This window comes from Leptonotus elevatus, chromosome 4, assembly GCF_054856555.1.
Source record: "Leptonotus elevatus isolate MCC_2025b chromosome 4, RoL_Lele_1.0, whole genome shotgun sequence".
NCBI classification, from domain to species: Eukaryota; Metazoa; Chordata; class Actinopteri; order Syngnathiformes; family Syngnathidae; genus Leptonotus; species Leptonotus elevatus.
This window is the reverse complement of record NC_141242.1, coordinates 568,244-584,186: the sequence shown is the minus strand read 5'-3', so window position 1 is coordinate 584,186 and position 15,943 is coordinate 568,244. Positions and strand designations below refer to the sequence as shown.

The 15,943-nt window shown below is 47.9% G+C and overlaps 1 protein-coding gene across 1 annotated transcript; it reads left to right on the top strand.

The window, feature by feature from the left end:
* Positions 1-11,055: 11,055 nt before the first annotated feature.
* LOC147174870 (myoblast determination protein 1 homolog) lies at positions 11,056-15,671 on the top strand. The gene is made up of 3 exons (XM_086072843.1): positions 11,056-11,779; positions 13,835-13,919; positions 14,478-15,671. The coding sequence occupies exons 1-3, from the start codon at positions 11,165-11,167 to the stop codon at positions 14,702-14,704; spliced, it is 927 nt and encodes a 308-aa protein (XP_085928969.1). The 5' UTR covers positions 11,056-11,164; the 3' UTR covers positions 14,705-15,671.
* The last annotated feature ends 272 nt before the right edge of the window (positions 15,672-15,943 follow it).

The following is a 15,943-nucleotide window of genomic DNA, read 5'->3' as shown; positions in this document are numbered from 1 at the left end:
TGTCATTTCTTTTCTAAATATGACTTAAAAAAAAAAAGATCTTGTTTTTGGTGAATGTCACCAAAAAAGTTTTGCGTTTCTTTCCCAGAAAACGCCAAAGTTGACTTTCGTACGATTTTTTTGAAAGCAACTTGGGTTCGACCACAGCGCAAATTTTCTGACATTTGCTGTTTGGATTACGTTTGAACGCGATTGGTCGCTCGCCGCGTGGCTTTGCTTGGACGCCGTTGCGACCGAGCCACTTTCTTTCCTTCCACAAAGTGGGCGTGGCTTGAAAATTGCACGCGAACACGCTCATTTATTTTGTTAGCCGAGTTTCGGAGCTTTTCGTGTTTCAACATGGCGGAGAGAAATATCAAGACTTTCTTTATTTCCTGTCGTTGCGTTTCAGGAGCAAAGATGACGTCAGCCGCCATTTTGGCCGCCACAACAGCAACAAAAGCGCATGAAGAGTTTTGGGTCGTCATGAAGCGCGCGAGACGAGCATCGAAGAAGAAGACGAGCAAAAAGGAGGCGCGCCGCATTCCGATGAATTCGCCTAAAACCTTTGAAAAATCTCGTACCGTTCGCCTCAACCGAATCCTTCAGAATCCCGCCGGAGTCGTGACGTTGTCAGGAGACCCGAGGAAGGATCAAAGGAAAGAACGAAAAGTGAAATCCGGCACCGACCAGACGTCGCCTGCCCCGCGCCGTTTTTTTTTTTTGTTTTGTTTACAATATTGTGAGCAATTTGCCCACAAATTGGAATCACGAACGATTGTACGGTGAGCTCGATATCGTTTGGCGATCATGACATCGCTGTGCGCAACGGCGCCCCCGTGCTGCCGGGAGGCAACGGCTCGCCCAACAATTGGGATTCTCTCGTGTGATTGGCCAAGAAAACAAACTGTGGCCTCGTCACGTTTTGGTGGCGGCTTTTGGCTGCTTTTTTTTGGGCTCCCTTTTAAGGCCACTTTTCTTTTTCTCACGTCGATGATGTTTGGTCTCCATCGAGCAAATTGTAGTTGAAGGCTTTTCTTTCCGAACTCCATTTTCGCAAGCGCAACTTTGCCACAAACCCTAAAACACGAACCGAAATCCTGCTCGGGGCTCGCGTCCGTTGACTTCTTTTTCTTTTAGCGCTCGATCGCCGAGACCCCAAATGAGATTTGCCGCGGGCATCGTTTGTTGAATTACAGTTTTCTGATTCTTTCCTCTCGTAAACGTCACGAAGCAGATGATTTGTCATGTCGGCGAGTTGTCAAATTGAAACCGTCTTTTCTTCTAACAAACATTTCCGTACTTTCGATGTCTACGATGGTTTGGCCAGAAAGCTTTTCTGGGAGGAGCAACATGGCGGCCTCGCGGCTTCAAACGTTTCTGCCTGTCGGCTCTCCGGTCGCACGTTGAGACAAAAAGTTGCCGAGTCCCGATTGGTGAGAAGCGATTGTCGCGATTGTCGTTTTCTTATCGTCATGACGACGACCGACGACCGTTTGTGCGGGAACCGTCTGCGTCGACGCTGCTCACGTCACTTTGGGAACGTTTGCTGCCGTCCATTTACACAAATGAACTTTACACGCGCGCGCACGCACACTCACTCGCCGCCTCGCCAACATGCACGCCGGCAGCTGCTCGATGATTGACAGGTGTGGCAGGTGGCCCGTGTGTGTGCGTGTGTGTCCCACCTGTTGACTTGCGCGCACACATGACGCTCGCTCGCTCGTTATCCCCCCCGACCCGACCCGTCCCTCCCCCACGCGCGTGCGTGTGTGTGTGTTGCGTCGCTGCGTGACAAGAGCGTGTCAGCACATTGCATGTCACGTGACAGGAAGTGACATTCTGACTTCCTGTCAGGTCACAACTCCAAGATGGCTGCCAGCACGCTTTGCTGTGGGTCCGTTGGACGTTGGCCTCCGCGTGGGGGCTCATCGGTGCGTGTGCGTGCGCACATTTGTTGCGTCAGTGGCGGGTGCCGATTGGAAGGCTTTCTGTTGCAACAGTTGCGACTTGTCAAAACAACACACGTGATATGATTGTGCGCGCACGCACGCACGCGCGCGCGCACGCACGCACGCACGCGCGCACGCACGCCAGTGACGCGGCCTGTTTTCGATTTGTTCTCAGCTGATCTCATTGAACGTTTCATTTTCCGATGACTGACGCTTTGGCTGCCTGCGACGCAACAGCAACGTTGTAAGCAAACGAGTCACATGACCGAGTCCAAATACTAAATTTGCCGAGAAGTTATTTTACACCCGACTTCATACTCGACACATTTAAATATTTGCTCCTTTACACAAAAAAAAAAGTCTCATTTGGATTCGATTTTGGATTGTGTTCGTTCATTTTGGGATCAATCACGTCGGTACGAGGTAGAAATATGTATTTATCTTCGAGGGCAATATTAGGAGAAAAAAAATGGAGAAACTTACGATGTAAGTTACGATTACTAAAGCAATCACAGCGAACACGTTTGTGGAAATGATCAAAGGGGTGCGAATCACAATTCAAAGTCACGATTCGATTCGATACCGATTAATCCTGATATCAATCTATAAGTCCAGGAAGGCCTTTTTTTTTTTTTACTCCTATTTGGAAAATACTCATGAGTAAACTTGAACCCCGTAAGATGAAAATGTATTGATCGGAAACTTCCGGCTTGTATTGAACGAACAATCTGTCGCCATCCGTTTCATGAAATCCAATTTTAAGGCTTAACGTTCTTCCATGCGCAACGTTTGAAACCTGAGTACGACCTTGTGTTGAATTATCATCCAAAAATGGACGTTTAAACCGATTCGGACGCATATTGAATCGATACGAGAATCGAGACGGAAGCATTTGAAAGAAGGTTCGATTGAGGTCAAGATGGAAATTCGTTCTTCGTTTTCTTGACTCGATGTTGCGTTCACGGCTGCTCATGACCAATCGCGGCTCGCCTGTTTTCCGGGTAGTCGCGTGACGTTAGCAAGACGGCGATCGCACCCGTGAGCTCTTCGCGGGTTTCGTCTGTTGGTGGAAAAGCAGCTTCCATTCATGAAAATCTTATTTCGACCTGCGGTTGAATTGAGATCAGCGACAAAATCAGTTGCCGACAGCTGCTCTAGAGGGCGCTAACCCCGCCGCGCTGCGCCGCGCCGCGCCGCGCTGCGTGCGTGCGTGCGTGCGTGCGTGCGTGTGCGCACGCGTGTCTCCAGCGGGACTCTCGGGTTGCAGGCCCGCAGACTGGCTGGCACCCTCAAAGTAGCTTCTTCAGCCCGGAGACAGCTGTCGTCCCCGTGACGACACCGCCGACCAATCAGTCGTGAGCGTGTGTGTGCGTGTGCGCGTAGTCAGTTGTCTGTGTGCAACAAGCGGCATTCCGTTTGAAGCGCAAGAAGTTTCAGGCGAGCTTTTGACTTGATGTTTTTGCCTTCAATCCGGTGACCGATCCCAATCGCAAAGAAAGTCACAAGCGCAAAACCACCGCTCGTAAGTCTGGCGACCGGTCCAGAGCGGCACTCGCCCACGGAGACAAGACCTCGGCAGGTGGTGGGCGGGGCTTGAGAAGTGCCGGGGGAGGAACGCAACCACACAGGAAGTCACCTTTCACCCTCTGACGGGGCGTGACGGACAGGCTGACAGGTGTGTGCGTGTGTTACGTTAGCCTCCATGTAGCTAACGCAAGCTAAAATGATGGCGACCAGTCCCGTTTTTTGGGCCTATTTACCCTTCGTTGAGTGGCGGATTCAAGAAATTTGGGGCCGCAGTCAAAGGTCGGCTTGCGGCGCTTTCCAATGAAAAGACATATTTTAATATAATATGTTTAATAGCACTTTTTTTTTCAGACCGATACCGATACTCGACTGTTGGGTAGTCACAGATACCGATACCACGAGTACATAAAAAGTCCCTGGTAAAAAAAAAAAATGTTTTCCTTCACATCGCATGACATCGTTTTGCTGTCATTCTGAAAACAAACGTATTTGTATTTATTTGTATTTGATTATTAAGAATTCTTATTCTGTAGAAATGCGAGGATTTGATCTCTGAGGCCAATCCTGCACTCTCGACTCCACCGTTGTACGGCGCTCAGCGTAAGTGCGTACACCCCCTTTGAAAAATGGCGCTTTGGACGACATGTCGATGAACGCGAGACAATTTGCAAAATGAGGACGCGACTAAATTCATGTCGCGTCCGTCAACGTGCAAGTCAGACCAATAAGAGGAACAACAAATAAGGGGTTTGCGAAAATGAGCACACCCCACACAACGGTCTTTTCCATGTTAGACGTCGACAGGTGAGTCTCATTATTCATGACGCGGGTGTCAAGCAGGCAGTTGATTAAAAGTGGGCGGGGCTTCAAGACAACACTTGTTTTTTCTATTCTTTGAGATATTGTTGAAAATGTCACCTTGCAAAGTCGAAGCAGCGAGCGCGCTTCCCGCCGTCTGCGCCGTCTCGCCTCCGCGGGAAGTCGGCCGTTAGCGGCTCGCGCGGGTTCGTCTTCGCGCGACGGCCGAGATTGAAAAAACAAACATGAAAGACTTCAATACGTCCCCGAACAAAAGTCAGCCGTTAAATGTCGTTGAACTTCTTGACCGGGTCGGGAGCGGCCGACTAAACTTCTGGGTGTGTTGGCAGCCATCTTGGATCTCACCTTTCATGCGCTTCTTGCCACCAAAAGCCGCGGAATGTCCGGGAAGTGAACACGAGGCTCATTTTGCAAATGTGAAGTCTCGGAACACCGCAATGTCCCCACAACAGCGGTTAAACCTGGAAAAACACACGTGTTTGGGCCCCACAATGTAGCAAAGACAAAAGCGCACACATTCAGTACATCGAGTACACGACGAGTCGGCCGAGAGTCATCGGATGTTGTTGTCGGATGTCGTGACGTCGGAGGCGCCGCGGCGGCAAAACGTCGCGTCCAGAACCTTCTTGGAGTTCCAACTTCTTCCCGTCTTCCTTTTCGAAGCCGCGTTGCCGAAGATTTGTCGGCCGCCGGACGGGAACCGGATTGGAAAAGAGGGCGGAGTCACGCTGACGCACACGACAGGAAAACGTGAGCGCTGCGTTGTCGTCCGTCAGCGGAAGTTGCCGGTTTTAGCCATGCGGAGTTCAGGTCAGCGGCGGTCATCGAGTACGCGTCCACGGCGCCTCCGATGGACGATGGCGTCTTCATCGCGCGCGGGACGTCAATTTGGGTCGTCCGTCGACAGGACGCACGAGACGCGTCGCCGGCCGTCGTGTCAACGCGTCACAGGCCGGTCGCGGTCCGAGGACAGCTGCGACCGATCGCCGCCGGCCGGGAGACGGCGCCGGCCTAAAAATACATGCGGGAACTTACGCAAGCTTGGCTGAAGTCAGCAGAAGAAATGCCCCGCCCCCCACGCCCCCCCCCCCCCCCCACACACACACACACAGCGCTTTCGTGGGAAAGATGGCGAGCGCTTTCGTGAGGCCTGAAACGCTTCATGTCGTAAAATGACGACGTGGAAATCGACGCAAACTTCAACCTTTGAAAATGTCAAAATAATCCCAAAAGTTTGGACTTGATGAGCGCGACGCGTTTTCCTCTTTGGAGGAAAAGATTCATGAAAAATGTCGCCAACTTCAGCAAAATTGGACGTCGTGACGCACGACTGCGTAAATGTTGGGAAATGTCCAAATGATGACGCCAACATTTGGAATTTGATGCACACGAACTTTTCTTCTTCATTGTACAAATGAAAAAATTAAAACGCTTCCTGTCCATAAAACCCCGAATATCGTTTTGAGAAACGGAAAGATTTCAAGTTGAGCTTTTTGACGACGACGTCTTTGATTTCTTTCTTAAAGATGAAAAGTCACGGCAGCTTCTTCTTGTCTGTCAACGTTGCGTGTTCGGGGGCCCCCCTTGCCCCAAGGACCCCCCACGCGTCCTGGCTGAGTGCCTGAACGGGGTGGAGGGGGTTGGGTTAGGATACTTGGGGGGGGGGGGGGGGGGCGTGGGGGGGGGCTACTCGCCAGCCTCACAGCTCCATGCGAGAGTGGAAAATGCGATTAGACGGAGCGCCCGGACTAAATCCACCGAGAAGCAAAGCTCTCAGGGAAGCGTCATGACAGAACGCCGCAAATATTTGCTGGCACCAGCGGCACGAAACGCGGCCGCGGCTAACGGCTAACGGCCAACGGCCGACGACAGGTGCTGGAGGACGCTGACGCGCTGAAACCCGAAGCGGCCGCTCCTCCGGCGCGACGACGCCGAGAGCCGACATGAGAGCTCGCTTGAACCCGCGGCCGACCTCACGTCAGCGCTGCTAACACGCTAGCGTGCTTGTGTACGTTGTGCTAACGGTGATTAGCTCCACGTTTGCTAAGGCGAGTCGAAGCAAATGGCGTCTCCGCCGTCCGCCGTCACGTCTCCAGCGTACGAGACTTTGGCGAGGCCGAACTCGCACTTCTGCACGTTATACCAAAAGTCAACTCGCGTCTCGGAAGGGGGTCAAATGATTGCCTAAAACGAGATGGATAAAAAAGCGTTTTCTTGGACTCAAATAAAGACTAAAATGCTAGATTTATAGTTGACTAAAAATGGACAAAATAAAAGCAGGACGAGGTTGACTAGCTAATGTCAAAACGAACAAGCGTGATTGAAACTGGACTACATTTAAAAATGGCCGACAAAATGAACACGAACCAGCAGCGCCGTACAGTGCACAGGACGTGAAGTCGCGCTGTTAGCACTAGCATTAGCATCATCGGCATTGCAAAGCTTTTGTCCGTGTGACTGAAAAAGCTGCGTTTTGATTGGTCCAAATGGAATCTGATGGTGTCCGGCAGCAAACTGGTCTCACTTGGACCCTCGGGACATTTGAGATTTCAAAGCCACCAAATGAGGAGGAGGGGGAGGGGGGGTGGTCCATTTGGGTGTGGGGGGGGGGTCAGTCAGAGAGGAATTGTGGGAAGTCAGGCCACCATCAACGGACCAAGTGGGAAGGGAACCCCGCGGAAGTGACAGCTGACACACACACGCGCACACGCGCACACGCACACACCGAAAAGTGCTTGTTGACGTGCCGGCAATGAAAAACCCAAAAAAATGGATTCTATTCTGCCAACGAGACGAATGATGAGCTTGCGTTTTGCAAAACTAAAATCGGTGACATTTTCCCAAAATGGCATTGTTCGCACACACACACTGAATTGCAGAAGTCCACACACCCATGTTGAAATGGCAGGTCGTGTGACCTTTGACCTGCACAACTTCATTGAAAGCAGTCGTCTTGAAGATCGTTTTGCGAATCGGTACCAAAGTGCGGAACTGCCGATGCGGAGGCAACGATTTCGTTCAAACGCATTTACAAGCACGTTCGAACCTACTTGAAGTGCATTTGAACGTGCGCGAAGGCTCGTTGCTACAAACATAGCATATGTCGCCATATTGTATTATATGGAAAAGGGCAACGTAAGATGGCCGCCAAGTCACTTCTGCTTGCTTCACTTCTCCCAATGGTGAGCAGAGATGGGAATTCTCTACTTGAGTAAAAGTACTCACTCAAGTAAAAGTACAAAAGTACAGGCTCCGAAATGTACTTGAGTAAAAGTATTTTTACTGCATGTTTCTCAATTTGAAAGATATGAACTCATGGATTGAATTTGAAATGCATAATCCTCAGGTTTATGTATTTAGCATTAATCAAATATAATTACTGTAAATGAATAATAATGAGAGTATTTATTCAAAATACATAAAGTCGATTGTTTGAGCATAATAATCAGGTTACGATACACGATAAATATACTGCTATGTGAAAAACACTTATGTTCTTTTTTCCCCTTTTTTTTTATTACATTTTTATGTTTTGGGGATGAAACTGAATGCAGACATCCCAAGAACGTATGAAAAAAACAATACTAATAATTATACTTTATAAATACTAATGACATCAACCTAAGGAATATGTATTTCAAATACATATGTTTTATTAGACTAATGAATATGTCATGTAAGTTTTAGTAGGTTTGTGTTAAAATTATCTTTAAAAAAAAAAAGTACATCAATCTTTAATTAGGCTTGAAATATTTCTGTGCGTGTACTCTGACATTTATGAATATTTTATTATTCATTTTTGAATCTAAATATTCCATTTATTTAAATCCTATTTTATCTAAAAATTCCAAATTTGCTTTCATTTCCCACACAATCGCTTTGCAAGCTCGTGTCTCGACTTCGAGTGGCGTCGGACGAGATTGCGTCGCGTCGCAAACGGATCCAATTGCGCTTAAATAACGCTTCAACAAACGCCACCAACAAGCGCTGCAGTCCACAAAAGTTGGCCAAAGTGTGTACTTGTGTGTCGTTGTGTGTCGTTGTGTGTCGTTGTGTGTAGTGCGGTGTTGGGTGGTCCCGTTTGGGGGCCTTGCGATGGTTTTAGGTCCTCAGCTGTTGTGTGAACGATCTTCATGAAGATCTTCAGTTCACATTCGGCCACGGCGAGCGCACGCACGCACGCACGCACGCACATGCTAACCACTTGAGCATGTCTTCATCTTCATCATCATCTTCATCATCATCATCATCATCATCGTCGTGAAGATGATTGTTAAGGTGTGTTGGCGCACGTTACGATCGGTTGATTGGCTTTAACGTCTTCGTCTGGGTCAAAATGAGGGCGGCGCCCCCAGTACGCCCCCAGTGCGCCCCCCCCCCCCTGTGGCCCCACGACCTCCTTGCCCACAAAATGGCCCCCACGCACACACTCAAATGGGAAAGCAAAAAAAGAAAATGTGTGTGTGTGAGCACGCTAGTCACACGACCGAAATAAATGCGCGCTCACGTGTGCGCGTGTGTCACGTGGTGGCGGCGGGCGCTTGTGTGGTCTGTAACCTTTGAACCCGCAGGTGACGAGTCTCTCCAGGCTGAGTCAACACACTCTTTTGGGTCGTCTGCCGGCGTTGCCGTGGCAACGTGACGCTTGATCTTTTTGATCCTTTCGAGTCTTATTGGACGTCTTGCTGGCGAGTAGCCACAAACCCGCGTCTAATGAGGCGGCGGGCCGTCACGTCGCCCGAGCGAGGTGCGAGCGCGTGCACCTCGCTCGCGGACGTGACGGCAGCGGCGCAACGTTTACCTTCAAGTGGAAGCCATTTGACCCTCAGCTGAGCTCCGGAGGGGAGCGTCCATTTTAGGGCGACGGGGGGGCGGCAGCTGAAGAACCCTAACGATGTCGTCACCCTGGTGGTCCTCACACGCCTCCGCAGACCCGTGTGGTCATCAAGACGTCGGCACGTCCCGGAAGGGAGATTCGCCAGCGTTATGGACGAACGTCGATGACGTTCATCAGCGCGATCACATGACTCAACATCAGACTTGACTTAGCATAGCATGTTAGCATAGCATGTTAGCATAGCATGTTAGCATAGCCGGTGGCATATCAGGATGCTATTAGCATAGTAAGTTAGCATGGCATGATGATAGGGGTGTATCCGGATAGTGTTAGCATAGCATGTTAGCATAGCATGCCGGTAGCGTACCAAAAGCTGTTAGCATAGCATGTTAGCATTTGCGTGTGATGTTAATAATCACGTTTTCATGTTGGCTTCGTTTTCCTGCAAAATTCTGCATCTATCGATCGATCGCTCAATCATGTTGTCATAATGGCGCGCTTTCTCGTTGTCTCATTATGATGACGTCATAGGATTGCGTTCTCATTTTGTTCAATGTCGTACTACCACATGTATTTCTTATTTTTGCTCTCGTGTAGTCGTCGTCATGTTCCTCTAACCGATCTTGTTGTCTTATTGCGCTGCTCTCATGTTCTCCTGCTTTAACAATATGAACAACTTTGTGGATATTCGATGCATGAAAAACTATTGGGGGGGTTTTGCCAGCGTTCAGATGCCGCCATGAGTCTCTGCAGCGCCCCCGAGCGGCAGCAACTCACGCCGTCCTGCACGGCGTGGTGATGACGTCACAGGCGTAGGCCCGGTCAAAAAGTTCAACTCTTGCCAAATAGGCCACAGAAGATCAAACTCCACCTCATGAAAAATGAAATGTTCACATTTAGAATCATCGTCATAAACATTTCTTCAACTTTGTCGAATTTATATTTTGGTTTTGACTTTCTTTCTTTTTTATTCTTGTAAACTTGATTTCAACATTTCACTGATCTTGAAATGTTGTCATGAATGCAAAAAACCATTAGAAGAAAAAAAAAATACTTGCTTTCAACCAACTACGAACAGTGAGATTTTCTATTCTTAATGACTACAATAATATTAATTTTGCCAGCATCTTATCATAATAAAGGCTGGCAAATAAATGTGCGCTAGAGTGTATAGTTTTTTAACGACCCCCCCCCCCCCCCCACACACACACACACACACTTCCAACACACACACACTTTTGGCCGACTAGTACACAATTAAATCCAACGACTAACTAAATGTTTTGGAAAATTTTAATTTTGTAATTCTTTACTTTTGGGAGCTAAACCCCATTTTAGTGGAAAGCGTTTATTTAAGTGTATTATAGAAGCTTTTGGGTTTCACTCTAAAAAGTTTAGTAACAATAAAAAAGTTTGTCTTATTTTGGTTCATTTTGCTTTTTAGAGTGCATGTAAAAAAATAAGTTTTTTAAAACGACAAATGATACAACAGACAGCCGGGAACCATCCGCTCTGAAAAATATGTTCAAACGTTCTGGAAATTCCATAGCTCAATGTCTACAGTAGAATTGTCCGTGCTGAGACATGGAACTGGCGGAGGGTTCAATCCCCCAACCTCTTCACGTACCAAAGACCATCAAAATGGGCCCCATTTTTCTTGTCCATCAGAGGACGGATCGAATACTGCGAACGAATTTCGGGTGAAGGCCTTTTCTTACTTTGTGGCGCGCGCGCGCGTGTGTGTGTGCGCGCGCGTGTGCTGTTCTGAGGAGGTGGGGGCGTAACTGGACCCTAATTGGCGTGAAGTGGTGACAGCTTTCCCGCCGCCGCCTGATTGGCCCGCGTCAGGTGCACGTGGCTCTCCTCCTCACGCCCTCGCTTGACCTGGCAGGTATAAGAGACCCCGGCGGGCGCGGGGGTCCGCATGAAGCGCGAGCGAGCGGATGCCGGACATTCCCCCCGAGGCCCCCTCCCCCCCTCCAGCCCGCGGGCCGACATGAGCGGGCGTTAAGGCGGCTGCCGACTTGCGGCGGGCGGCGAGCAGCCGAGCATGGAGCTGCAAGCGGACATGACGTTCAACATGGCGGCGGCGGCCTGTGCGGGCGACGACTTTTACGACGACCCGTGCTTCGACTCCAGCGACATGCGCTTCTTCGAGGACCTGGACCCCCACCTGGACCCGCGCCTGGCGCACGCGGCGGGCCTGCTGGCGGCCTGCAAGCCCGACGACTCGTCGTCGTCGTCGTCCTCCTCGCGAGAGGACGACGAGCACGAGCACGTGCGCGCGCCCCGCGGCCACCACCAGGCGGGCCGCTGCCTGCTGTGGGCGTGCAAGGCGTGCAAGCGCAAGACCACCAACGCCGACCGGCGCAAGGCCGCCACGCTGCGAGAGCGCCGCCGTCTGGGCAAAGTCAACGACGCCTTCGAGACGCTCAAGCGCTGCACGTCCGCGAACCCCAACCAGCGGCTGCCCAAGGTGGAGATCTTGCGCAACGCCATCGGCTACATCGAGGCGCTGCAGGCGCTGCTGCGGGCGGGCGGGGGCGCCGGCGGCGGGGGGGCCGCGGGGGCCGCCGCCCCCGGCGACGCCTTCTACCCGCTCGTCGAGCGCTACGGCGCCGACTCGGACGCCTCGAGCCCGCGCTCCAACTGCTCCGACGGCATGGTGAGCGCGCGCGCGCGAGCAAACGCAGAGTTGTGCTCACGAGTTCACCCGGAAGGGATCCCGACGGAATTAAAACCATTTTTTTATAATGAAGCCCGTTAAAGCACAGGGAGAAATGTTGCTTTCTTTCGTTTTAACTGCCAGAGGCCCGCTGTTTTATTTTATTTTAAATATATATGTAAAGGGACCGAAAATGAGCTGGTCCCGTTTTTATTATTTTTGACCCAGCAGACCGGAAAAAAAGGCCGGTTTCCGTTTATCAACATCTTTCTTTATTCTGATGGCCGTTTCTGCCATTTCTTCTGGCGCGACACGAAGAAAACAAATGTTTGCTGCACTATCAAGTCGGCCGATCCATTCCCGTTGAGTGCGTGCGACGAGTTTTATTATTTATTGCAATCCAAAAAATCCACTGGCGGAAACGGGCCTCGCACGAAAATGAAAAAGGTAAATTCTTTATTTTTGGATGGCTGACTGGGCTTCCGATTAAGGAAGGAATTAATTTTGCGATGTCGCAAAACTGAAGGCTTGTTTTCGCAAATGTTCGCCTTCTGCTCTTCTTTGTCTCATTTTAAAGGGAAAGAAATGACGCCGCCGCTGTTTGTTGCATTTCGGCCAAAAATCACGTTATTAAATTGCTGACATTATAAACTTTGCACTCGACGTTGACTCAAAGATGGATCTCCTTTTCCAATTGCAGAATCGATCGCAATCAATACCGCTGACTTATTTCGATAAATTAGAGGAAGAAAAAAAACGAGCCTGTTTTCTCAATTGAGCGGAAGATTCATATATTGCTTTTAATTAATTGCTGTGAGTAACGATACCAAGTTCTTCTGAAAATGTTGCTGCCATTATTTCAATTTGAAGTTAATAAACAAAACGGGGCCATCGCACGTTGTCAAACAATGCAAAATTTAATAATAAAATGTAATATTAGTATCTTTAGGTCGACTTTTTTTTTTTATGGAAAGAGAATACAAAATGCTGAGAACATTTATTTGAAGATCAAACTATTAACAAATGAGTTGCAAAAATAAATCAAACTATTTTCTTTGAAAGATTGAACAGAAGAAATTAAGCACCGAGCGCCGAATGGACTTTTTTTTTGTGCCACTTTTTAGTTGTCATCTGCATCGATCAATTGTTGGTCTTCAAGTAATAATATAATATAATAAGGGGGCTTGAATGAACAGCGGATTGTAAAAAAAAATTAGGTTTTTCGTTCGTTTGCTGAAAATTATAAATCCAAGGTAGTTTGTCACGATCCTTGAGATGAAAAGAAAAATATCAAAAATGACGATAGAGGTCATATTAAGTCAAGTGTATATTAAGAACACAAAATAGTCTGATACTGTTTGTGGTTCGTAATCGAAATGAATGATCATCGATAAAGACGGTCAAGAAAAAGTCACTTTTACAAAACGATGCTCGTGAGCTAGCAGAAAACTTTTTTCCATTTATGCCGTATGTGTATTTGAGTTTTTAATAATAATGAGTGCAGTCGAAGTTAAAGCGTTAATTGATTAATGAATCACAAAAAATGATCGCATTAATCATGAATTAACATCGATTATTAATTGTGACCATCATTTGCTATTAGCGTGACGGCGGATGCTACGTTTAAGGTTGCGTTTGAGCAATAAACGTCATTTCATGTATTAAAGTCCAGCATTTAATGAATGTGTGCGTGTCACATTTAGAATATTTGTTCACGTCAAAATATCGGGGTCATTTTTTCTCCATTTTAAATTATGCAAGTAATTAACTGATAAGAAAAAAAGGAGGATGAGCGCGTGTGCAGTGGATTAAAAAAATGTTGCTCTTTCAATTTAGTGGGCAAAAAATGTTGATTAAAAAGACTTTTTAATTAAGTAATTAATTCAAAATTCTAAAATGTGATTTAATCTGATCAAAAACGTCATCATTTGACAGCTCTAATAATAATGAAATGGTTCATATGAAAATCGCAGTTTTCACGTGTGAGAAATGTTGATGATGATGATGATGATGATGATGATGATGATGATGAAAAGCGCGCTTGTGCTCGTGCAGGCGGACTTCAGCGGGCCGAGCTGCCCCTCGTCCAAGCGAGCCCCTTTTGACGCCAGCAACTTGTTCAGTGACGACAGCGTGCGCGGTAAGACCCGATGACGTCACTCACTCCTTCCGTTTTCAATATTTCTTTTATCATTATCAATATTTGTAACGTTTTGTTCAGCACGACTCACGCGACGCTTCTACTTGCCTTGCACGCGCCTGTGCGTGTGATCTTCCAATCAAATTCATGTTTGGAAACTTTTTAAAGCTATGACATAAATGAACACAATCGGCATCGAAAGCGACGCTGAGTGCATCATTTTGAATTGAATTGAATTGTAGAGAAAATGGAGATCAGAAGATCAAGTCACGTGTTAGCATTTGTGACATCTTCAGCTCAACTACTTCTTACAAGTGTACATTTTTTCCAAGCGCAAGTATTTCTAACCTGCAGCCATTCAACATCAACACTGCGCGCCCTTTTCGCCACACCTGGCAAGCAACATTCCGGCAGGTGGTCAGCATGCAGCTGTTCTTTTTCCATTTTGCTTGCATGCTAAGGCCAAGGTGCCAAAATGGTGGACCGCCCTAAACTCGTGAGCCTCAAAGCGCCCGTGGCGCGCGCAATCCATCATCGAATGGCGTCTTTCCCGTGCAGGCGTCAAGTGCGAGCGCGCGTCGGTGGTCTCCAGCCTGGATTGTTTGTCGAGCATCGTGGCGAGGATCTCCACCGACGCCATCGTGGGCGGCGGCGGCGGCGGCGGCGGCGCGCACGGCCACGCGCACGGGCACGCCTCCTCGCCCTCGGCCGACGCCCCCCCTGCGGACAGCGGCGACCCCCCGAGCGGCCCGAGGGACGCCAACCTCATCTATCAGGTCCTCTAGGGGGCGCAACATGGACGACGACGACAAGGAGGAGCAGTTTCCACCCGTTGACTTTTTTATTATTATTATTTAAACTGAATGATCGCTTCCAAGTTTTTCAACGTTTCCATATTTTCTGCTTCTGAAACTATAAAGGCCTACATTGTTAGTGGAGCTCACTGCGACACGTTTCAAATGAACTGGGGGGAAATAGCATACGTGCACGCGCACATGCGCAATCATCACGTCCTAAAACGCAAACGGCACGATGACCTTTTATCACGACAAAGTTCATATTTTTAAAATGTTTTATTGGTTTTAAACACTTCCCAAAAATGACACAAATTATTCCTGTCCTCAAAATAAAAATTAATAACGACAAATTGTCCGAACTACAAAACGTTAACTTGGTGAGCGTGAGATGCGAATTCTCAAAGCACGAGGACATGTGACGTCCCTTCCTGTTGAAAGTGACAAAAAGGGCGAGACCGGAAGTGTTGATGCCTTGAAAATCATCATCATCGTCACAAGAGCAGCCAATGGATGGAAATAAGAATTATTGTTTGCATTCGTGACGCACATGACATGTTTTCAAAAGTCCAAAAATGATCAGGTATCGAAAGTGTGAATGGTTGCATGTGACGTGGATGGGCGATGACGTCACGCAGCCCATTTTGTCGTCGGTGCTTACATTCCTCCACTTTGACTTCAACTCAACAAAAGGAAAAAGGCGTCCTGATGTTCGCTTGCAAATTGGAAGCAAGTTTCTCCGTCCACCGATTGATTGATTATTTGATTGATTATTTGACTGCTCGCTGGCTCCACTGCAGCAACGGACCATTTTTATACATATGAGCTGATGTTGTAAATAAGAACGCTTGTTTAAAAGTATTTAATGCTTTTGTTTGTTTGTCGTGACACCAAATGTTCAACTTTATATTTATACAAACCGAGTGACACTCCAAAATAAAAACGATACTTTATTTATACTAAACTCTTTTACTCTGCGTCTTATTTGCATCATGGACATTCTTCGATTACTGTATTAGGAATTATGAAAGAAAGTCGTTTCAAAAGTGCACGCGTATGCTAAATAGTTCGTATTGTAATTAGCGCCGTTCCCAAAAAAGATCACAATCGTGTACTAGCACCGATTCATCGATTCATGACCGCAGATGATCTTTGACCTTTTACGTTAGCGCAGGTTGTGTTTGAGCAATAAAAAGAATATGAAATAAAGCATTTCATAAATGTTTGCGT

Coding starts and splice junctions, on each gene's coding strand:
- LOC147174870 (XM_086072843.1), top strand. CDS start 11,165: ATGGAGCTGCAAGCGGACATGACGTTCAACATGGCGGCGGCGGCCTGT. Junction 11,780..13,834: donor CCAACTGCTCCGACGGCATG/GTGAGCGCGCGC, acceptor GTGCTCGTGCAG/GCGGACTTCAGCGGGCCGAG. Junction 13,920..14,477: donor CAGTGACGACAGCGTGCGCG/GTAAGACCCGAT, acceptor TTTCCCGTGCAG/GCGTCAAGTGCGAGCGCGCG.